The 24,246-nt window shown below is 43.0% G+C and overlaps 2 protein-coding genes across 7 annotated transcripts in view; both read right to left on the bottom strand.

The window, feature by feature from the left end:
- Positions 1 to 2,262, bottom strand: part of kdm4b (lysine (K)-specific demethylase 4B) — a 125,814-nt gene extending 123,552 nt beyond the window's left edge. The window contains exon 1 of one of the 3 annotated variants that reach the window (XM_088622450.1): positions 2,121 to 2,262. The gene's annotated coding sequence lies outside the window, so the exon portion shown is untranslated. Of the gene's footprint in view, positions 1 to 1,859; positions 1,981 to 2,029 lie in introns of those variants that run through there. The other 2 variants (XM_088622451.1, XM_088622452.1) reach the window with 2 other exon arrangements.
- Positions 2,263 to 4,962: 2,700 nt separating this feature from the next.
- Positions 4,963 to 23,729, bottom strand: uhrf1 (ubiquitin-like with PHD and ring finger domains 1). 4 transcript variants are annotated; one of them, XM_088621883.1, is made up of 17 exons: positions 23,574 to 23,729; positions 21,769 to 21,931; positions 18,572 to 18,829; positions 17,736 to 17,899; positions 16,795 to 17,010; positions 16,376 to 16,485; positions 15,170 to 15,356; positions 13,300 to 13,423; positions 11,903 to 12,010; positions 11,432 to 11,536; positions 10,718 to 10,824; positions 10,322 to 10,484; positions 9,624 to 9,761; positions 9,319 to 9,439; positions 8,931 to 9,082; positions 7,321 to 7,419; positions 4,963 to 7,010 (listed from the first exon to the last, which is right to left on the bottom strand). In XM_088621883.1, the coding sequence occupies exons 2-17, from the start codon at positions 21,919 to 21,921 to the stop codon at positions 6,864 to 6,866; spliced, it is 2,352 nt and encodes a 783-aa protein (XP_088478009.1). In that variant the 5' UTR covers positions 21,922 to 21,931; positions 23,574 to 23,729; the 3' UTR covers positions 4,963 to 6,863. The 4 variants fall into 4 exon arrangements, with proteins under 4 accessions (XP_088478009.1, XP_088478013.1, XP_088478012.1 ...); XM_088621887.1 differs by having other exon boundaries at positions 8,931 to 9,079; XM_088621886.1 differs by lacking the exon at positions 23,574 to 23,729 and adding an exon at positions 22,355 to 23,066.
- Between the last annotated feature and the right edge of the window lie 517 nt (positions 23,730 to 24,246).

The following is a 24,246-nucleotide window of genomic DNA, read 5'->3' as shown; positions in this document are numbered from 1 at the left end:
AGGCTGGACCAGATAAGGGGAGATAACGGGGCTCCACCTGCACCTTCCCTGGCTGAGCCACCCAGCAGATACCAAAACACCACCGATAACAGATACAGGCTTAACAGATACTCGAGGTCCAGGTAAACATGCTACGAAATCTGCTTACAGACATGGATAAGCGGTGGCTTTAAAAGACATCCTTCCAACCTGTTCCTAACCACTTCGTCCAATTCCGGGTCACAGAATCGCAGCAAGCAACAGGCACAAGGCAGGGGACCCCAGGGACGCAATGCCAATCCATCACAGGCTTTAAAGCACATTTTCCAGATAAAACTAAACAAAGTGAAATCGAAGAGGCTGCCTTGCACCTGTTACTTGCCTGAACTGGCTCTAGCTCCCTCGCAACCCTGTGCTGAATAAAGCCGTTAGAAAAGGGCGCCACCCACAGGCACACAACCGCCACTCACAGCATCAACCCAGCCTGGTCCTGACCAGGGCCAGCTCGGCTTCTGAGCTCTGCCAAGGCCAATCTACAAGGCTGAAAACACTGCTACCCCAAAAACGTCAAATTCGCTTTATACAACAGCTTGGGTAGGATGTGCAATTTCAATAACCATTTAAAACTCCACATTTTCAATCAAAATAGTTCCCCAGTACTTGTAGACTTGCAAAGAATGACCAAAAGAAGCAACATAAAGTAAGTTTTCTATGCTACATGTCTTGTAAATTAAGCTTAGACTTCTTCACGACACTTTCACACTGTTTTGTGACAGGCTTTCCAGTAGCTAATTTAAATGTTCAATTGTCACCATTTCACGCATCCCAAAATGCAATTCTGATACATACACACCATTAGACCTGGAAACAAAGATGATCTTTAATTCCAAACCAAAGCAAAGACCGCAGTAGGCACCGCGTTTAGACAGACCAAATTAAAGGGTTTGTCTAAATTAAACTAATCAATAACCCGTGGGGGGTTCCAAAGCCATTCCTAATGCCTGCCTTGATAAAACGTTATTTCGTAGACAATGCAATCCATTGACTACACGCGCACTTCACTCGTGACATACGAAAATCAATTGAACTAGATGGACACCATCCTTTATGTGGGTTGAGTAAGCAACGGTACAACAACGGCTGCTAACTTCAGATGGTTGACACAAGCTACTGCAAAGCTCAAACTTACAGCCCCCGCTCGCAAAAGTTTCAAGAACAATACAGTTTCGACCGAGACTCTTGGCTGCACAGACCGAACAATGCCTACAGGGCCAGGCGAGAGTGGTGCTCGGGCATCCGGGTCCGCCAGCCGAACGCAAACATCCCCCCTGGATGATTCAAGTTTCAGAGAAGAGCGCTTCTAGCTCAAGTGTTCAACAACAGGAGGGATGCAGGGAAAAACATTCACGTAAAACACGAACAGTGCCGCCCCCCAGAAAACATTAAATAAAAACCATAATAACCCCGTTTAAAAACAATAATATTATTGACCCATTGTGAACCAAAGCTTAATTTCATATCGCACCCGTGCACCCAAAGGTTATTACAGATATCTTAAACACTAAAAAGTTAACAACGTCCGATACTCGATTTATGGAACTACATTACTAAAAACGTCTGGTTGAGCGTACATATTTAAAGTACCCATTGTCGTTCTCCATAATAAGATGCATTAAACGTTCTAGCATTGATACAGGGCTCATTTAAATTCGCTCAACACTGCAATCACACTAAAGCCCATTTCGTGGTAAGACAGACAACACTGTTGTTTATTTGTTTATTAAAACAAATTGCAGTTCACCAAGCAAACCGTGCTCTCTGCGCTGTAGCAAAACACAGCATTAACATTCACCCTAGAAGTGAAACAATGCTCTTTATACCTCTCCTGCCTTTTTTTCCCTATAAAGTGTGCTTTGCTGCTGTCAGCTTATCGCAGTGCTCCGGACCTGCACCGTGCGGAACTACAGTCCATTCCTCCCCAGGAAAAGGGCAATTGTCTCCCCATCTGCAAACGGAACAAGTTTTCGTCTCGCTGCCCCCACGCACACACCTCGTCCCTCCGGTACGAAAAATAAGTCACCGACACACCGTGACGCCGGCGGACCGGAGGCTGTCGCGGCGGCGCCGTGCTCCTGCCGTACCTGGGTGGCTCGCCGGCCTGTGAGGGTCCCGCCGCTCCCGTCGCGCTCGCGCTGGGGCTCCAGCGGCTCGAGCTCGGGGGACGCTGCGCCTCACGCCCCCTCCTGATTGGACACCGCCCCACTCGACCTCCACGGCCGGCGGCCCATTGGCCCGTCCTCTCACGGACAAGGAGGGCAGCCAATGGGCGTCGCTGACCTAACAAACCGTCATGCGAAGGCCGACTCTGATTGGGCGATCCCCCGGGCCCTTCCGTGCAGTTAAATATGCCCTCTTGTTTTCTTTCCCAAGGCAGGGGTCTGAACGCCTCTTCGGTAAAGGCCATGTTGGCTCAAAGGGGTGGAGCGTTGTGTTGTACTAATTGGGGGTATTCTGCCGGGGCCGAAATGGCACCCGTTTAGCAGCGTGCATTTTATTTTATAATAAAGTTGTGGGCACTGAGCCGTTGCAGTGGAAAACGTAAACAACGGAGGAATGTCACTTTGTTTTTTGCATACCTACAGTGGTTTGCGAGGATTGTTTTGCTTTGTACTCCAATAACCCCCTGACACGCACTGGGGGGCGACCGGCGGATCTCTTATTCCTGTTGGTGTGGTTTCCTGCAGCTGGCAGCCTGGCTATGCAGCTTCATTGGCCGCTCGGTCTGTCAATCACAGGGTCCCGCCCCCGAGCCGCGCTCAGGTTCGGTAGAGCGGCGGTGTGTACGTGCGGATTGTCACAGCGCCCACCGGTCCTGCAACACTTGCTCTCCTCATGGGTGCTCAGCACACAAATTTGAAAGAAAGGGGTTTTATTCTAATTTATTGGCGGGTGTTATCTGTACTTGCCATACTTACCTTTGCGTTTAATAGCTATTTCAAAATAAAGATCATTTTTTGTTAAATACCATCCCATAAATTGTGCAGGGTGTTAATCAATAATAGATTCCAAATAAATGTCCTATTTTAAAGGTTGTCTGCACATGTTGTGCTCCTTTGGAAGATTTCTTTGATGGTAATACCATTTACCCATACTTGTTATTTTTACCATATGGGTTCAAGCTCATATCTGCATGTTTTCCTTTATACGCCATTCTCTACATATGGCCAGAAATAGGAGAGAAGTAATCATTTTAAAGGGAATACAATTCCACAAAGCAGAATTAAAATAATACTCCAATAGATACAGTCGTGTTTCCCAGTCCCGGTCCTGAGAGACTCTACTTTTCTGGGTTTTGTTCCAGTTCTTAATCATAAGCTAATTTATTTCAGTTTTCGATTTGAATCATTTTTAAATTGTGACTTATGCTCTAAAAAAGTAGTGTGTGAGTGAGCAAGTGTCAGTTGGGAACAAGCACAGGAAGGTCTGATCCCAGGTGTGCAGGAACCTGAACTGAACTTTATTAACAACAACATCCACAAACAGCAAGGGCACATCCTCTTAGGCAAATGAGTGGCTGCGCTCATTAACACACCAACACCTCCCCCTCTTGGGGAAAAACATAAGAGGGAACATATTTCACATTGCTTAACCCCTGATGCCTTATCTAGTAATGTCCCAAACAGATGAGCATAACCTTAATTATATCTGTTCTCAAATTCCTTCAAACATTCAAATTCTATTCAAATGAACAATAACGGTCAGGATAGACGGCACTCCCGGTGAAATGATTGGGTTATACTGCCACTTGGCTCACGTGCCTCAACTACATTGGTATCTCATGGAACAATTAAGTTTCCCGCTTTGTGTCTGTTCCACGACGTGGGGACGTGAGACTTTGAAACCCCACTGACAGACTCTGCAACAACAGTCTGATAAATTGTCATCACTAGGTAGGTTTGAGTTAAGTGCTTCTGGGAAAATTGGCCCTGGCGGGACTGTTTGTGTCTGCCTAATTTATGCTTATAACCTACTGAAACATCAAAGTAACACCTTCTGCAAAGCTGCTCTGGAATGTGGATCTGTTCATGTGCAGTTCAGCTCTGTTCTTCCATCCATCCATTTTCCAACTGCTTCTTCCAGTTCGGGGTCACAGGGGAGCTGGGGACTACCATAGGAAGCCACAGGCACAAGGCAGGTACACTCCAGACAGGATGCCAGTCCACCACAGGGCACTCTACCAACTCCTGTGACTGAAATTAAACTTGGGACTTGCGGCAAGTGCTTCTCTCTCTTTCCCGTTTGGCTGTTATAATTTTTGTCTGCATCTTTACTTTAATATTGTTGGCTGAGCACACCTTCATGTCTTTTGTTTGAACTTGCAAGATAAGTCCTTGTATCATGGACCTATAAATTAATAGTAAAATTAAGAACTACATTACAAAAGTTCAGCTTTGATATTTCACTCAGATTTCTTAGACACATTATTTGCTTAATTGTCTTAAGTGCCCACAGGTCATGGGTGGATATTTAACACTAGGAACTGTTGGACTGAAACCCTCAGGGGCAAGAGCCAGCTCCTGTTGATATCCTATTAGGCAGAGCTCAAGCGGAAATATGTGGATCTCTAGAACTATAAATACCAGGTTTGTTTTCTTTCCTCCTGAACTGGTGGTTTCTGGAATCATTTACAATCCAAATGAAAAATCCCAGCTTTTTGATCACGACTGCACCTTATTAATGGAAGATTAATCTCAAAGGCGTAGCTCTGCGGTTCTCCAGCACTCGTGATAGCCATCACTGTTGAAGGCTTTGCTAACCCTCCACAGCAGACTGAGCTGAAGAGATGGCTGTCAGAAGCCAGCTGCCAAGGCAGGTCCTGCCACTGCGCTTCCATGTCTCTTGCGTGAAAGTGAACGGGCACCACACCGTGTGTTAGCATGTCAAGTATGTAGTTTTAAACAACGTTAAGAAACACACAATGCAAGCTTTTTAGAATTTATTTTGTAAAAAAACACCTGGATTGATTTAGCAATATGTAATTTAGACAAATCCTGCACTGACATATGCAAGATACAAGTATAAAAAGTCAACTACATAAAAGATCAAGTGGAAGCTAGAACAAGCACTACAAATATACATTTTAAAAATATACAAGTTCCAGTCTGAGTTATTTTATTGAAGTATTTTGAGGTATAAAAAAAGACCTGCAGCCTTTGGCATTGACTTACAGAAAACGTGTATGATGTAAATGTTACAGTCTAACAGTTAACTCAGAATGAACAAACACGCACTACAAAAAAGCTTCATCATATAAAAAAGGTTGAGACAACCTAAAAAGCAAAAACTTTTTTTAGGGGGAAGGGGAACAACCACTTGGTCAAATTCAATTAATCGATCATTTAAGAAGGAAAAAATAAATCTGCAAGACATTTAAAGCTGCTTTAAAATGTGCAGTATTACATAAAGCTAATTGCCAGCTGTAAGGCACTTAGGGGCTACATCCATTTGATTATATTTCCCCAAAGAACACACAAGTATTGAAGAAAATGGTATATATATAGAAGCAGAAACAAGATAAAATGAAAGGCAGAACAGTTAAGTCTAAGATAACATTTTCTTCCCAAAACTCTTAAAAATAACGAGACAGTAAAAGGGTGTTTCAGCGCTACTAAAAGGCCAAAATAAAAATTACAGCAAAGTAGCCCAGCTGCCTCCCTTATTTCCTTTTACCTCAAGCGCTTTCATTTAACATTCAAGATGCCCTTTATATTCGAGTAGCTAAGGCTTGGAAAAGCACACATATGATCATGTCCATTTCTCATGCTGACCTACAAGACCTCCAAAAAACAACTGCAAGTCTAAGATTAAATATGAGAAAAACCAATTTCTTTATAGTTTACTTAATGCTCAACTGCAGTGACCATCAGCCTTTACGAAATGGTACATATGATTTAAGTTTAGTGCGTAACTAGCAGTACAGAAGACATACTCCCAATGAACCTGAAAATGTTCATAATCCTGCAAAACAGGCAGAGTTCTACACTGATGAGACCAGCTAAATTGTGATATCCGTAAGGTAAACATGTACCATCCTGACCATTACAATTGGAAGTGGCAATAGAAAGCAGTTGTCTTATTCATTTGGATCAATGATCAAATTAATGAGAATGGAAAACCAGCATTATGTGGGACAGAACTCTGAATAAATGGATAGAAATGAAGCTGGAAACAGTTTCCTTAAAATATGACAATGGATGGTCAGCACAATCACCTATTCAAAAACAAAGCTAATTACCCACAGGGGAATGACTGAACTTAAATACATTAGATACTTGCTTCTCACTGCACAAGAAATAACAAGGAAAAGTTTACAGAAATGGAAGCAAGAGATTGTTTCAAATAAATATCTACTGAAGGTAAGTAAAACCAGCCCTGTTTTACTTGTTGTAAAAGCTCAACTGGCGATCAAATATTTGATTGGGAAGTTGCCACAACTGATGCTATAATACTGTACCAAGTTATATGGCTTTATCAGACAAGACAGGGGGACATAGCCCACTATGGTTTCCAAATAAGGGAAGTCACTTGTATACTTCTACCTTTATAGCAAATGGATGAGCCCTGGCTGTTACTTTAATATGCCACTAATAAGCAAACAATAATCTATCAACTACAGAGCACTAACGATCATTGTTCACACTTAAATTGCAACATTTACATTAACAACAAATCCGTGAAGGGCATATGGTTCGTGTAACAGCCACAGAGAGCTGTTGTGCACCCATTTGTTTCATATATTAAGAAGAAATTTCAGATTTAATTGATAAACCCTCATAGTTCATGAAATTCCCACTGAAACATAGCAGCAAAGGAGAAAGGCACCATCACCGGCCACTGCTGTAGCCAGGGAAAAACTGGTTCAGGATGGCTTGAAGTGGTTTGTTGACGCTCATGCTGTAGTTTTTGCCCAGATCATGTCTACAAGCTGGACAGGTGTAAACTTCAGCCTTGAAGGAGCGCTGTAAACATTCCTGTGGAATAAGAACATAAAAAAACAATGCATACTTTCAATGACTCTTATATCAGACCTATTCACATTTGGTCATTAAGCAGCACACGAACACATTTTGGTGCTTTTCCTCACAGATGGAAGCAATGGAGCCAATTTAGATTGCTCCCACCAGAACTGAGTAACTATTGTTTCCCCTCCATTATGTTTGGCCTTCTAATTGGTGATCATTAGAGCACAGATTACAAACAAACAGATACCTCAGATTTACTGCACACATACCATTGGCCTTACCAAATAATCTGCACAAGCAAGTTACAATTGTTACTTACCCTACAGACATTATGTTGGCACTCTGTCGTGACAGGCTGATATACTACTTCCTGGCAGCATATACACAAGAACACCTCTTCAACTTTGTTCAAAAACCTCTGCAAGAAAAAAAATGTTTCTGAAACTACAGATACACAAGTTAAAAGCTATTCTGTCCAAGTACAACTATTAAGCACTTACAAATCATGAAAAGGTTGCCTACATATTGTAATAACCATAGTGGCTTATGTTCTACATCCTAGTGGTCTCACTCTAACCTTGGTCATCCATCTTTAGATATTGATGCTAAGATAATGCTTCCTATTTACAGTGTATTTAATTGTAAAGTATTTTCATCTGAAAGACCATGTAATTACAATCCTAGGTAAAAATACAAGCCAAAAGACATTCCAATATTACACAACTAGCACATCTTTCATTTCATTTTTTTTCATGGGTGAAGTGATTTGAAGCTTAAAAAGTAATAACACTAATAAATGTCAGCAGAAAGTTTTAGCTCTATTACAACGTTGTTTAAAACCCTGAATAGTGCTACCTCAGAACACAGGTAGGTTCTCTCCTGTAAAAAGCACTTTGGTTGTTTGACAATTTCAGACTCCTAAATGCTTAAATGCTAGAATATTATTTTTAGACCATGCTTTAAAAAAACATGCTCAAAAAGCATCATCATTGTGCTTCTGGTAAAGTAGGTTTTATGCTGATTCAGAGGTTGCCCATTTCTCTTTTGATCAAATTAAGATTTAGTCAATTCATTTTTTTCTACATTTCTCACTGGAGGGCACAGTTCAGTGACTTAATTTTATTCAACCCTACTGAACTGCAGTTGACTCTCATCACAAATCAGGTTCTTCTGGAATACTACTGACAGGATACTCATGATTTAGTCCACATCAGAATCCCTCTGCCTTTACAAGCAGAGGTCTTCATTGAGGAGCTACCCATAAAACTCAAGAAGGTTGCAATGCACTTTCTTCATGCCCCTTTTAAGCCTGTACCTGATGTATATTTCCTTCAGTTTGCAGCTCTCCTCGTTCACCCATAAAACATTCAAACTCCCCTGAATAAAAGCAAGTAGTAGCACGGAGGTATGCACAAGGAGGTCTTCTTAGTACTGATTAGCTGTATTGTGAAGCTGACAATGCTGGCAGCAGCCACTACAATGAAACAGTGGCAAGAAATACGATTGACTGCCATCACAGTGCAAAATGTTCCAAGGTGTGAATTTCTCTTGCAGTTGTTTCATATGTACATTAACTGGAAAGGTGCAGTATTTCAACATGGAACAGAGAGAGAGAGAGAGAGAGAGAGAGAGAGAGAGAGAGAGAGAGAGAGAGAGAGAGAGAGAGAGAGAGAGAGAGAGAGAGAGAGAGAGAGAGAGAGAGAGAGAGAGAGAGAGAGAGAGAGAGAGAGAGAGAGAGAGAGAGAGAGAGAGAGAGAGAGAGAGAGAGAGAGAGAGAGAGAGAGAGAGAGAGAGAGAGAGAGAGAGAGAGAGAGAGAGAAAATGAATATGCATTTGAGGGCCTGTGGCACAAAGGGGTAGGAGTCACCAGGGTGGGTTAAGACTGTTCCACTGAAAAGTATAAAATGTGATAAAACAAAATATACATACCGGCCCTTCTTTAAGAGATCCCATTGCTTCATCCCATAGTTTTTTGTTCAGTTCATCCTCCTTTATCAGTGCCTTCTGTTCCTTTGTCAGTTTATATGGCTCCACTTTCATTTTCTTGGGTGAGTGCTTGGCTGGTGAAGACTTTTCTTCTGCTAAGAAAATCACATTGCTCATCATTGTACTGCATGGCATCTACCACAAAATAATTACAAGCTTCACATAAGAGGTCAGCAGCTTTTACTCATGCATACTCATCTACTACACAAAAATCTATAGAGGTAACCATGTACTGCTTAAGCCCCTATAGGAGGCACATGGAGCTTCATCCATCCATGACCAAAGTCATTTATGGCTAATGTGTGTAATAAGCAACAATGAGAAAACCCACCTCCTTGAGATTTTCTCTTCCTCTTTCCTTTGCTAGGGGTATCAGTTACTGCCTCCTCGTCATTCTTATTTTCCTTTTCTTTCTCTTTGGCAGCTATAGCCTCTAAATAACCCTCAGGATACTGAGAAGTGGAGAAAAAGAATTACATGAACATGCTGAACATTTTCAGGAAAATGGCAATTCTTTGAATACAATTAAAGCTCTCAATCCTTTCACAAAAAATTACAATGTGCTTTTCAGATACTATGCAAGTCATTCTTTCTCCCTCTTACAAGAGTCTTACTGCCGACCTTTACATCACGTACCTGCATGGTTAGCCCCAGCTTCTTAATCCTCTCCTTGCCCTCCCTGGTCCATGGTGCTGCCTCATCATCATTACGCTTTAGCAAGTATCTCCAGACCAGAAAGCCCGACTTCCCCTTCTCTGGCCAGTATTTCACAACCTGACATAATGCCAAAGGAGAAAGCACATTAAAATTATTCTCCAAGACTGACAGTTAAGAGTCTGAACAAATACATGATTCCAATGGGCATTCTTATGCAATCTCAGAAGAGGCTGCTTCCTTGGAAGTTCAACCCTTTGTTCAGATGCCAGTATGTGTTGGAAATCTGTGGCCTTTGATTTAATGGTTGTTATAAACAGCCTGCAGTGGCAAGTTATAAATGTGGCCAATTCAGATCCTCATGTATTAAAGAAATTCATGGATTCGTGGAAGCCAATTAGCGTCTGTCTGCTGCTTGCGGAGACCTGTAACTGTACTCATGCTACTGCTCAAGGACTTCAGCCCCTGAACTGAACTCCTTTCATAAACCAGGGAAAATGCAAACCACCAGAGATCTCTCTATCCAGTTCCAGAGACTTCCGCTGCACCTCCAAAGGCCAGAATATTATTGAGTTACTGGTTGGAATTTGAGTAACAGGGGCCAAGCCGACAGAGCAGCTGTCCAGAAGAACAGGCGGCGAGCGGTGGCCACAAGCCCCATCCCACACACACACACACACCTTGTAGATGCCATCGTATCTGTTCCCATCCTCCGGGCAGTACTTGCTGTGTTTCCGGCCCTTCGAGCTGCGAACAACGCGCACCGGCTTCCCTGCTTTCCAGTCCTTGGCTTCGGCTCCGTCCTTGTCGTTCACGGCAGCGTTGCAGTTCAGAGCCAAAGCCCTGTTACAGCCCACAACAACAAAAACAGACATTAAACCTATTAACAATGCTACACCCACAGTTCATCGAATGTGTAGGAAGATTTTAGTTTTTAAAACATCTTCACACCACACTGAGATTACCTTGTCACAAATGGAAAACTCACGTTTTTCAAAGAAGGAAAAGCTATGTTATCTGTAAATAAACAACTCTTCAATTAAACTTAAGCTTTTTTAAACAATGTTCCTGCTGACCTGTTCATATTTGTGAGTTTCTGATCGCACGACTGCTCTGCAGTTCTCTTGTTGCCAGACAGATCTCGCCCTCCAGAGCCCGTGTACGTAAATTCATTCCCATCATCCTAAAATTGAAAGGAGGACAAATATTACAGGATTTCTTCTCTTGTCTTGCTCGTTTTCTTTCCTAGCAGGGAACCAGTAGCAGAATCTCATTAAGGAGTTTCTTGAAATTCTGCAGACTGAGGAGTTTGTTCCACACACAATTTTGTTTAAAGTGCCTTCCAGTATGAGTATTACATCTGCACTGGATTATGTGAGCTTTCCTACAAGCTTGAGAGACATCAGCTGCTGCCAACAATTCCGAAGAATGAAAGTAGCAGTGATTCCATCAAGACATTTCCATGTGCTCCAGTAGAATGCCATGTTTGAGAGAATCATAAAACTACCCTGACAGGGGCTTTCTGCTCTGTCACTAAATCCCGACTGAATAGGTACCGAAGAGCTCTTTAATGCCAGGGACAAGGCAAAACTACCTGCACAGTAAAGAACTCTAGATCACATAAGATCTAAGCCCGCTGTTCAACTGCACTGATTTTACTCCTTCAGTACTTCACAATCCACAATGTCAGATTTCGGAGAGCAGTACTAACTAACATTCCAAAACCAAAAATAAAACCAAGGACACTAAATTCTGGCAGTTCTGAATTAAAAGAAAAGGCTTTAACTTACCACATCATCTTCATAGCCTCCTGCCAGCACCAGAGAATAAGCACCATCATTGCTTCTCCCATGAATCCCAGCTACGTGGGGCCTGTGCACGCCTGATTCACTAACCTAACAAGACGAGAACAGAACAGAAATGATCAAGTAAGCTTAATACTATTGCTCAGGAGATCACAACTAAACAGTCATTCAGCACTGTCTTTTATATTGCATAAAAGGGTCTTAATCTAATTCATGAAGGATATCTACATTCTTCAGATGTCCGTGTCCTTGTTTCTACTAATAAAATACAGTAATAAGTTCTTTAATACATCTAAGGTGGGTATAATGATTTTATTACAGCTTATTGACAAACACTGTAAATGTATTTTCATGTTTTTGCAAAATTCCTTGGAAAACAAACCACCACCTTAAACCACATATTTCAGTAAAATACAGGTACCATTCTTTGCAAATCACAAAAAAACAATCTCTTACCTGTACCCTGAATTTCCACATGGTTCCGACAGGAACTCCAGGAACTGGCCCGTAGTGATTAGAGGGCACAATGGTACATTGCTTCGTACGACCAACACAAGCCATACCCTTAGAAGTAAGGAACAAAAATTCTTAAAGAGCTTTTATTTGTACTTCTTGATTTAAAGTAAGCCTTGTACATTCCCATTTCTCATCTACAATACAAAAGTTGCCATTAAAATAATCTCCTTTTAGATAGCATGATTGCTAGTTTCTGCAGAAATGAACTTAATGCAACAGAAGAGAACTTAAGGTTAACTTCATGCAACTTAATAGGACTAAAGGTTAACTGAAGTCCCCAATAGCATCAGTATGTGTATTTGAGAAAAAACCTTTTCCCCACCTCGCAACCTCCGCTCTTCAAATTCTGTCCTCCTTACTGTCCCCCAAGCCCATCTATATTGTATGGGCGACAGGGCCTTCTCCTGCTATGCCCCCAAGCTCTGGAACTCTTTGCCCAAGGATATCAGAGAGTCACCTTCTCTAAACTCCTTCAAATCCAGACTCAAAACCCTCTTCTTCAGAAAAGCCTTTACTTAACTGGTTCCATTCTTCACCCCTCTGCTCTTCTTAGTACCACCATCCACGGTCTCCTCTATTGTAATTGTTGTAATGGTGTTTTAGGTCATGTATTCTTTTTATTTATTGTTGTATTCTTCTTATTCATTGTTATTGTCATCCTGTAAAGTGCTTTGAGAAGCCACCTTTAAAAGGCGCTACATGAAAAAGTTTATTATTATTATTTTCCGTCTGTGGGCAACATGAGACAGGTGTTCATGTGCTACAGGGCTCCTGCACTGAAATGACGACCTTCTTCGAAATCTAAAAATTGCAAAACTCTGCTGCAGCAGATGATCCCGTCTCTTGCGGTGGCAGAGTTATCTGTATCTAGTGAATGGCAAGGTACATTCTCGGAGCCAAGAGCAGAGAGCTGCACTTATCACACTGGTGCTTTCTCAAGCTCATTTCTTGGACTGCAGAAGTGTTATGTTAAATTGATTTTTATTTAATACTTTGTTTGGGAAATCTACATGCAAAATATATTTACAGGTTTAAAACTCCACATCGCTATAAAATATGCATGGGCTGTTAAATACCATAATTACCCATCCATTACCAGGAAGCCCCTTACTCCTGGAAGGGGTTGCCTGTCCCAAAACTACAGGTACAAGGAAGAAATACAACCAGAATGGGGTGACAGGATCACAGGGCACACGCAAACCGGGATAATTTAGAGATCCCAAATAAAATAGCCAGTAGGTCTTTGGAAGGAAAAGATTTCATAATTGTACTCATGCTTTTGTCTTTCCAATAATCCCAAGTGCTGGATACACAGGAAGGGACCCACTTCAGCTTACCTTTCCCCAGTCTCTCTGACTGGAGGAATTGGCAGAAGCCATCTTGGATTTCTTTTTACTCTCCTTCAGCTTCTCTCCAGCTAGAACAACTTCACTCACATCATTACGGCAATCAGGGCAGTACCTTCAAAGGGTAAAAAAAAAACAAACCGTTCTGTGGGTCCTGGCTATCCAGCGCTAGGTAGAACCTCTAGTTATGTGTAGACCTTTTGTATACAGCATAGCAAAGGTAAGAAACCTCAGCTCTTCCAGTCCCTGCCACTGCTGGAGGTGCATCCATCCAGTGCAACCCCAAAATGCTGCTTAACACACACTTGTAAACCAGCATACTCCAGTTCAAGAGCTTGCTACAACATTAAACTGGCAGCTGTTTAATCCGTTGCTTTTCATAACGTTAATGCTAGATACTATTGTTGACATGCATTGTTCAGCTGCGTGGACTGTATGCATAAAACTGCCTTGATGAATAAGGCAAAGACAAGTTAAATGGATCGAGGCCGAGACGATCCATTTCTTTCTTGACGGCAAATCATCCACTAGGAGATCCAACAATAGCTAGAGGACCATTAGTAGCAAGTTTCTAACGACAGTAACTGAAGATCATTCGATGTAACCTTCTCAAAACAAACTCTCCTTTGCCAATAACTGCTTTCATGCTAAAGAAATCAAACTCTCCCATCTCAAACTCAGGTGTAATCCCCATGCAGAAACCTAAGGATATTCAGTTCTGTCAATATCAACATACTCAAGATCCAAGGAATAAAACAAACCCAACTGCAGAATCTTTTGGAGACATTTTAATAACCTCAGCCATTTTGGTAATTCAGTTCAAAAGCTTGTCAAGATAAGCTCACACTTTCAAATAGCTCAAGATGGATCCAATAAAACTGCAGTACCAAGACAGCACTCCTTTATAAAAGTGCCTTATAAACGAGACTGAGGTTTTATTGCAAAAAGTTCACTCACCCCATAACTGCCTTGATAACACCATCCATCTTCTTTCATGGTCTTGTAAAAATATTTGCTGTGCATTTAAGTTCTTTTTAAGCACTTTCATTTTGCCTGTCCTTGCAATTCTTCATATTTTTTACGCTTTGTGTTGTAGTGTCTTTTCACATTTGAATGGCAATAGCCATTGTCAAGTGCAAGAATACAGCTAGAAAGAACACTATATTCACGCAAGCCACACGAGGGAAGAGTAACAGGAAATAAACTTTGAAGTGCAACCAAGGAACGGCTCAGTTGGGAAGCAACAGCTGTATAATATGCAAAAAGTCTTTGCTGATTGCCATGGTAACACTACTCTACACAGCAATGCATTTGAATGCAACAAATGCACGGGTACTATTTTCCTAGAAATTCAGAAATTGACTTTAACCCCACCTGATCTGATCTGGAAGAGCCAGCTGTGCATTTGTCACTGTGCAAATCAAGTCTACAAACCTTGTTGTGTCACAGGAAAGAATGAGGCAGACATCCCTGGCCCACTTGATCTAGTAAGATGTCATGCCAAAACTCAGCCATCAAATACAGACTTTACTGGTGGTCTGCAGTTGCTCAGCCAAAAGGAACTTTTATTTTTTAAAAAAGTTAATTGCTCACATTTTTACCAACACCCCCCGTGTTAAAATTTGAAATCTGGAAATGGGACCTAGAGGCTCTAGTTTGCCACCCCAGGCATTAGTTGCAACGGCCTACAAGGAGACGCACAGCTGCCAACACCATGAAAGCCACCCTGCTAACTGTGCTTTAATACATTTGAGAAGTTGAATGAATCAACGTGCTTCTGTTATTACAGTACAGATGACATGTAATAAGGTAAACGCATGCCTCCGTCTACCTTCACACACACAAAGCCAGCGATACTCACCAGTCCTCGTCCTCCGGGATGCTGGTGAGGGGAGGGTTCAGGCAGTAGGTGTGGAAGGCCATGTCGCACTCATCACACAGCAGCTGCTTGTCGGGGTCCTGCTTCACCCCACACACGTGGCAGTTACACATGCGGCAGTTCTTCCGCGGGTTATCCTTGCAGTGCTTGCACTCTGGTCCGTTTGACCCTGAACCATACAAAGAGATGACTGTTTAACCCAAAAGCCTAAAGATTTGTCATGTACACCTGTGATAAAAAAACTAAAATATTTTCAGTGGAAAATTGTTAAGGCTCAAGTCAAAACTCTGCTTTTGACCATTCCCATGAGGAGAGTATGACAGTCAGAGAAATCCTGTGTGCTCTTCCACTCCAGATTTCTCAATCATCAACCTCACATAAACCAACAGCATGAAGTACATTTATGAAGAACCTCATTTGTCCACACTGTTCATCAAACCTTGAACTTAGTGTTCCTCCCAGGCTTGATCCTGAACATTCTTAAATACTGTAAATAGTTTTAAATGCTTTGGCAACTTCAACAACTACTGAATGGACAAAAGCCGGAAAAGAATGAGTTGAAACTTAACTGAGGTAATCACAAGACTAAATGAAGTCCATAACCTAAGTCCATGTAACAAAACTTTTACAGTTTTACTGCATTTTATAGTATAAACGGAGCACATTACTTACTGGTGAGGTTTTGTTGTTTTGCCAGGATCTAGTTTACATCTTGTGATTATATCCTACACAAGCATTTGTGTTTCTGATGCATGCATAAAATGCAGTTTTCAACAAAATACACAAATGTTAAAGAAAATGAAACCTGTTTGCTACACTTTTGTAAAGAATTGTGGAGAGCAGGAAAAGGACAGAAAATGCAAATGCAATTTTTTACAGTTATTGCAAAATACTTTTGCTCTTTTGTTAATCTCAGTGCATGTTAAGGTTGTTTTTCTGTTTGCAATAGATTACTCATTCTGTTCTTCACTGGAGGCATTCAGGATATTTTTGCAGAATTTCAACAAAAATAAGGGATAGTTAGAAGACAATGGAAAACTCAGTGCAACTGCGCCATCTAGCAACAGAAACCAATACTTCTTTGGCATCGGTAGTTCCATTAATGCAATCACACAGAACAGCCTTTTCCTTTTATTTACGTGTGCATTTATCCTCTACTTTGAAGTGACAAGTTAAAGAAAAACCTACTTTTAAGAGGACTCTCCAATCCAGCACCATCTACACTGCCTGGCTCTTCAATCTTGTATATTTCATTCACAAACAATATCTTGCAGTCATTAAGAGAATCCCCTGCATCCCTATGAGACAAAGAAACAAAAAAAAAAAACACATTGGACCTTATTTTGACTTTCCCCACACATGAAAGAGGAGGCTTTCGGGTAATTCAACAAAGTTGAAAAACAGGAAAGACATGCTGTATTTTTTTTTTCTTCTCATCTATGACAAGTCAGGACACTTCCACAAAGGAGAGGATGAGGTGACAGACATCAAATGACTTTAATCCTAGCCCACTGTATTCTCTGAGTTTTGTTCCCATTAAACACTGCACATTACAACATAATTGGAAGTAATAAGACTACATATACTGCAAACACTGGCACACCTACCCAAGCAGGATCTTCGCACATATCTCACGGGCTGTGCGCGTTTCTCTCTTCTTCTGGATTTGTGCATCGTACCAGTAGCCCCTTTCCTTGGGCTCATCAGGGTTGTAGTTCACCATGACCACCATGCCCACCTCCAGCTGGTGCCACTGGTAAACAGTCCTGGCTCGAGGCCGCACATCCTTGCCAGACAGTTTCACCACGCCATTCTCTGGATAGCTGCACGCAGAGATTTACATTTTAAAGGTAAATTAGAAATATATTTGTTTTATATACATTGTATGTATATTCAGAATATTTTAATTTAAAAAAATATAAGGATCTAAATCTGCTCTGACATGCAAACCAGTTTGTCTATTTAGATATGTTATATTAATGAGTACGCCTTTGTAGACTCTTAACCATAAAATTCAAATGAAAGTCAAACTTGTACTCTGCATCTCTTCAGGAAATAAGTTTTAGAAAAAAGGTTAACACAACTGAGATCAGGATGACCCAACAACAAAGAGACACCCTCAAACAGTGGGTTTGATCAACTGAGATTTTGCAAGCAGTTTTACTCAAATTATTGCAGAGAGCTTTTACAAGTGTTTGCATTTCATACATAAAATGGCTTCAGCCCCAATTTGATGATCTGTCCATGTATACCAGCTCCAGCCCAGCCAAAGCCAGCAGTGAGCTAACAATTCAATTCAGCTGTGGGAAGAGGAGTCCCAGACACTGAATAGTTCAGCTAGATTTGAAGAAGCATCTTCTGCAGGCAATGACTTGTTCTGCACCCAAGGCTTTTGATTTTACTGGATGGTAAAACCTGGGAGGCTCAGCTTTTGATAGTTTAAAACGAGGTGACAATCTCAGAATATGAAGAACTGATCAAAATCACAGACAAAGCAATGTCCTATTAATAACATCACTTTCACATTCAGATCTACTAGCAGTCTTACTCTTCATATCGGACGTGATATACAATCTCCTCCTCAGTAGTCTTGGAATCGCTTTTGTTCTCTCTACTTTCACTGGAGCTTCTGTCTTCTTTAGTCACATTTACGATCTGTGCCTCAAACCAGGCTCCCATGTTCAAATCACGGGCGTCCACAAACTCATTAATCTGAAACATAGGATTTCATGTCTTTCAAATATGGGCAAAAATCCAATTACCAGGCCCACACTTCAGAACCAGATAACTCCAACAACACAAAAAAAGTTAGAAAGCACACATTCCACTAGTTGATTTGTAGAAAACCTCTTTAAAACACTTATAAAATACAATATATTTTTTTACTGACTGGAACACAAGGCATTCTAATAGGATTATGCAATTGACTCAATCAGGAATAAAGTCATTTAATTCTTCCGTGAACAAATATTAAGCATCTTGCCTGGTAGGGTGATCTGAATCATCTGAACAGTCTGCTCAGATCTCATTTTTGAACATATGGATTTGTAAAGTTTGTAGAGATAGCTCCACACACAGAACAGTACAAAATATGTTGAAGAAAGGTAACAAAATGTACACATTGAATATAGGTATTGTCAAACAAAAACTAATCCAATCGTGATTCATGTGCCAGCAATTTCCCTCAGGGGATCAATAAAGTCTATCTATCTATCAAGCGTCTAAACTGAATGCCACTGCATGCCTGCCTGCAGTCCAAACTAAAAATGACTAGCATTTCAATTATGTTATGCGTTATAATTTCAAAAAGAAGCTGTACCCATTCATCACTGCGACAACTAGATTTTAAATTCCCCAAAATACAAATGGAGAAAGTTTACTTACTTTGTAGAAGCCAAACCCAGGATCTATAAGGTCTGGCTGTGCCGAAGTGCCTGGCTGACTCTCCCCCTCCACAGCGGTTTCCCCATGATTAGAGCTCTTGTCCGACTCGCTCTGCGCAGACCCACAGCCAGAGTCCGAGTCAGAGAGCTCCGCCTCCTTCTCCTTGGGGGTACCAGGGGGCAAATTCTGCCTTACTAGTAGCTGGACTATGTCATTCAGCCCCACATTGTAGTCAAAGATAGTGTGGCCATCTTCCATCTGCAGCAGGTAAAGCACAGAACATCAATTACAACAAGTACAGATTCCAATACACAATCCAGGCAGGCAGTGCTGGCTTTAAGTCAAAACACCACAGAAGCAAAGACAAACAATACAAAAACTCAAATGCAAAAGTAAATGGAATAAACCTATTACTTGTTCCTTTGCAGCCTACGCATGCTGACGCAACTACCCACCTGAACTACTTCTAATTATATACACAGGTATACAAATCGATCATTTCAGTGCCAGTTTTCTGATTAGACATCTTTATCACAGATGCACATTGTTTTCTCTCAAAAATTGCAGTTCTTGTGACTGCAAGAGACTAGGACAGTAGAACCACTCACCCCGAGTGTGGGTCAGGTTCTGTGGCCAAGAAATGTTCATACCTGGGTCATGTCACCAGCTGCCTGTGTCTGGGATTTCCACATTTCATTAGGTCTCACAGTAGACCGTCATGTTGTTAAATTAAACTTCTAAGAAAACATTACATTCCCTTTCACCATCCTGTGCATCCTTACTTTGATGTACACCACGATTTGGCAGCCAGCAAGCATCAATGCTTGGCCACTGCATATAGAACTAAAACTTACATTTTACAATTCAGCAGTTGTATATATTTATACTTTACAGATGTAGATGGACAGAGTTTTCATGATCAAGCATTCAACAGGCCACTCCGCCCATCCAGACAACTTCATAGTTAATTGATCCCCGGAGCCGTTTCTTGAAGGAGACCAAAGTATTAATTCCCCACACAGCTGGGTAGTGTGTTCCATACTCCCACAACCCTTTGGATAACGAAATGGCTCCTATTCTTGCTTTTAAATGCACATAATTGCTAAAATCTTTCGCTATAACACCAATTAAAAAAAGAAAAGAAATTTGTTTCTTAGAGAAAATGCAGACAGAGCCTCACAGTAACATCAGGTAGAGAGTAACTCTCCTGAAAGACTCCGAAGAGCTTTCAGTAGGAAAACCATGTGGTACAGGAACCACGGCAGTCATGTGGGAAGCACACGGTCAAGGTCCAAGCTGAACTTGTCTCCGATGCAAAAGTAAGGGGTTCTCTTGATTCTCAGAGACACAGCAACCCCTACTACCCCAAAACACTTGTAGGCAATGCTGATGATGCACACGCCTCCCCAACAGGCACTGACCGTATGGTGTCGGCCTCTGGTGCCCGAGACAGGTAAAGGATCACGCGGGCAGGTCAGAAGAGGCAGAGTAAACCTCCTCATTCTAAGCAGATTGTAATGAGTGGTCATCCATTCTCTACTTCCGTCCCTAGTTCTGTATTTCTCTGTCCCAAAGGAATACCATAATGTACTGACCTGCAAAATCGCCCAATCTTTTCACTCTAGCTTGAAACCGACTACAGCTAGAAAGGAAACTCATCTGAGTGTTCGACCTTTCAGTCCAAACATTCCCGCAATAAAATCCATATACATCTTTTTGCATTTTGTCTGCAAAAAGAGGTGACAATATATAGAAGTTTGTTTTATTTAAACTGGAGATTTTTAAACTGAGGGGCTCCTATACATATCCTGGGTTCAGTCAGACCACTGGTAGGTCTGACCAGAACTGAGCCAAGCACACGGCGATACAGACCCCCAGCTGGAGACACAGCCCTCCCCACATTAGCAGCCCTGAGACCTGAGCAGTCCCTGCAGGAGCGCTCTTCTGTCAGCGAGGGCTGTCACACCTGCCACTGACAGCAGGAAAACTGTCAATGTCACAGCAAGCCACAAGTCTGCCAAAGCGCACATTTCAGAGAAACCAGCAAAAAAATCACACTACTAGATGTTTAATGTCAGTAAAGGAGCAAACAGCTGCTCTGAACCTGTATTTGTGTAATGTTTGTTTTTTTCAAGTACCTTCATAAAAGAACAGTACAAAAGCTATGCAGTTAATGCACAAAAAGTATAATTTTAAGTCGCTTTGCCAAAAACAGTTACTCATTTCATCATGATGCAGTAAACCTCAAAAGCAGCTTTCTGAGTCAAATGGGGTCACAGTGACAGCAGCTCATGCTGACAATAGGAACATCAAACAATTAAGCACCCTGAAAATGGTCACACAAAAACAAGTGACACGTAATGACTGCATCTATTCTGCAGCCTTGTGAGCCATTGTTTATTTTGGTGTGCTGAATATACCACTCACTGACTAGACTATAACAAACCACCAATAAAATAAAGAGCGCCGCTCAAAATGGAAGAACATCCCAATCTCTCTCAACCCAGTCAAATACTTCCCACATCCTGTCTGAGCTGCTCTAGCTGTTGGCAGGGGCTCCTCATATATTGACCTCTGATTGCACACATTATACCCCATTTGGAATCATCACAATACTGAAATTACACCAATGAAACTTAACACCGTCCTGTTAGAAGTTGTTCATAAGGATGGAGTTATGATTTTAATTTAGAATCAATCTTTTTAATACAGAATTTTAGTAACAGTAAAATCATTGTGATTTACAGATACAGGTCTTGTACTACTGCAGGATATGAAAACCCTCAGTGTCAACAGCTGAGTGAAGGAGTGAGGACCTAATGTTACAACACAAGCAGAGAAAAGACAGATGACATCAACATCCTCACAACCTCCAGGGTAACAGCTGGCTAATGACTTAGTGCAGATTCAGTCTAAGCCTGCTCCTGGCCTGCCACTTCCGATACCCTGGGGCTTAAGGTATTATGACAGACTTTTAGAAGCATAAAACACTGCATTTTAATAAAACCTTGCAATTTATCAAAGAAATCACACAACAGCCCCCAAAAAGAGGACATCAAGGAAAGCAACTGCCGGCTACATCAAAAACTCTCTTACTTGGGTGGAAAAGCAAATTAAGACATAAAAATGAGCAGCAATGTTACAGATGAAACATACAAAAAGGTTCAAAACGCAACTTGTTAAAAAAGACACTTCACCTGCTTGCCCCTGTAGAAGAGCCTCTGTCTCTCCGGCTCCACATTAAAAACGCCCGCGATCCGCAGCCGGAGCTCATCCACCTTCGTCAGCTTCGACAGGGAGTCGATCCTGTGGGTCACCTTCCCATCCATAGTGCGAACCTGGATCCACATGACTGCAGGCCTGGAATAAAGCCGAGGCACAGCCCATGAACCTGTGGAGCCGTCCCTCCTCCCACACAGGGGAAGCACCAGCACCAAGTGGCCTCCCAGTATCGCCAGCCTCCCGTGTGCAAACAGTCGGGCGGTATCCAAGCGCGAGAAGATAAGCCCCACAGCTGGGGGGGCGAGCTCAGTGCACGGCCCCAGCAGCCACACCGGCTCCTTCTTGGGAAAACAAGTTTTGTTATAAAAACGGTTTGAATTGAATAAGAACTGGAAGAGCTGGAGGTGCCACCTGTCGTACCTGGAGATGTGTCAGACTTGAGACTTGCCAGGGCGCCACCGGCGTGGTCATGCCAGGACAACACTGCTCCCAGACCGACAAACCACAAACCCGCTCATCTCTTGCTAAGTGAACTGTTTTGTTTTTTTCTTTACAGCTCACCTCTTTCCACAACCCTCTGTCTGCCGATCAGTTGTTTAGAGGCCAGTGGCTCAGAAGCCACGGTGTGTCCGCAGGACCCCCGCTCAACACCTGAGCCACGGAACCTGCGAGACCCCTCCGTGCGTTCAGACAGACGCCTAAAGCCAACTAGATGACCCGAGCCCAACCTGAGCTTGGGTTAATCCCACACTGGAGAGCAGAAAGAAGGAAAAGCCCGTTTCCGCACTTGAGCCGTCGTCAGAGGCGATTCGCGCTTGTGTAGGAGATGCTACGCGACCGTGCCGCGAGATTAAAGGAGCCCCCAAGCCGCCTCTGTGGTGAAGCCCTCCCCGAGCCCCCTCCTGCCGCTGTAGGAGCGGGGTGGATTCCCGGCGCTACAACTGCAATCGTGAGCCGACTGCAGCCCGACCCGCCCCAGCGCTCTGCTCCCCATCCAGCCCCGAGCCACCATTTTGAGCGCCCGCCCGCTCGTCCGCGTCGACGTCCGAGCCCCGCCGCGAGCCCGCCGCCGCCGGGTGTCCGTTGGCCGCCGCCGGGCTCGAGCCGGGCACCCGCCTGGGGAGAGCAGCCCGTCCGCCCGGGGGGGGCAGGGGGCTCAGCTGCCCCGGGGCGCCACTGCCGTGAGAAAACACCCAGAAAAGGAAACCGAACTGAAACCTGCGGCGACTACAGACACGACTGTTCATGACACGATTTTTTCTTCATAAATAACCCTGTGAGCCAGACCCACAGTGTTTAAAACAGACCGGCGCTATGGGCGGTACAAGCGCTTCTCCACCCCTCTCACCAACACATTTTACCTGCGCCTCTGACTTTTAACAATCCGGCGCTTTTTTCCCTCCCAAGGACGGGTTCTACAATTAAACTTTTTTAATTGTGTGTTTTCTCACCACAGCTGTTTCAGGATGCCATTTATTAACCTGTGTGTGCCTGTTAACCTTTTCCGCCACACCGGATTACAATAAACGGGAAAAGCAGGATAAAAAGCTGAAAACCTGCCATCGTCCCGACGTGTCCCGCTGCCGATCGCCCCGACCGGACAGCTCGGAGACGCCGGGCTGCTGCCCTGACCCGCAGCGGCTCTGGAGCCTCAGCAGCCCGGCGACCCGGCCGCCCCCGGGTCGAGCTGCCCCACACTTTTAAAACTCTTCCACAGCCATTCCCTCCCTGCGACAGAGACCGCGGGGGGAAAGCAAAATAAAAAATCAACTTCCTTTACCTTTTCTGTAACGGATCCTCAAAAAAAACAAGAATAAAAGACTTCTTTAAATAGGCACTCCGAGCTGACTGCACTTTGCTTAAAAAGACTAAACCAACACCGAATCAATGAGATTCTTCAACAGTACGTTTCCCCGCCCGTCCTGCCCAGACCGCGCTCCCATTGGCCGCCGCGGATCGAAATCCTCGCCGCCATTGGACGAAGGCCGTGTCACTCTACTCCCCCTCAGCACCCCCTTCTCAGCGCGCGAAAGTTTGGTCTCGCGCCCCGAAGGCGAGCTTCCAAGAACCTCCGCGAGAATATGCAAATCAGCACGCGAATGTGAGCGGAGCTCTGCAGCTCGCTGCTGCGAATCGCGAGCGCGGCCGAGAGCCGGAGAGCAGATGGCGAGAGCTTGGAGGGAGATTTGACGGCTGGGACGCTGTGCTGGGGATATATCATTTGTCTTGAAGTTTGCAACGTAGCAGCCATTTAGTCCAGGAGTAGTTTTTTAAAAATAAAATGCATACCCAGTTTATGATCATAGTTGCAATGCGTAAAAGCAAAGCAAAGCATTTTAATTTCAACGTGTTATTTAGTATCGGACACAACACTTCATGAAAACAGTGCCTGCGCGCATTAACAGAGCCAAGAAACTTGCGTGGGAGAGTGAGGCGACATGCAGAAATTAGTA

The sequence above is a fragment of the Lepisosteus platostomus genome, chromosome 27, assembly GCF_059453375.1.
Source record: "Lepisosteus platostomus isolate fLepPlt1 chromosome 27, fLepPlt1.hap1, whole genome shotgun sequence".
NCBI lineage: Eukaryota > Metazoa > Chordata > Actinopteri > Semionotiformes > Lepisosteidae > Lepisosteus > Lepisosteus platostomus.
This window is presented reverse-complemented; position numbering and strand designations above follow the sequence as displayed.

What these genes read in the sequence shown, in the direction of transcription:
- uhrf1 (XM_088621883.1), bottom strand. Translation starts at nt 21,921, where the DNA reads ATGTGGATCCAGGTTCGCACTATGGATGGGAAGGTGACCCACAGGATC. An exon ending in TATCACGTCCGATATGAAGA is followed by an intron (nt 17,011 to 17,735) that starts GTAAGACTGCTA and finishes CTCTGCGTGCAG; the next exon opens with CTATCCAGAGAATGGCGTGG. An exon ending in GCCAACATAATGTCTGTAGG is followed by an intron (nt 7,011 to 7,320) that starts GTAAGTAACAAT and finishes CTTATTCCACAG; the next exon opens with GAATGTTTACAGCGCTCCTT.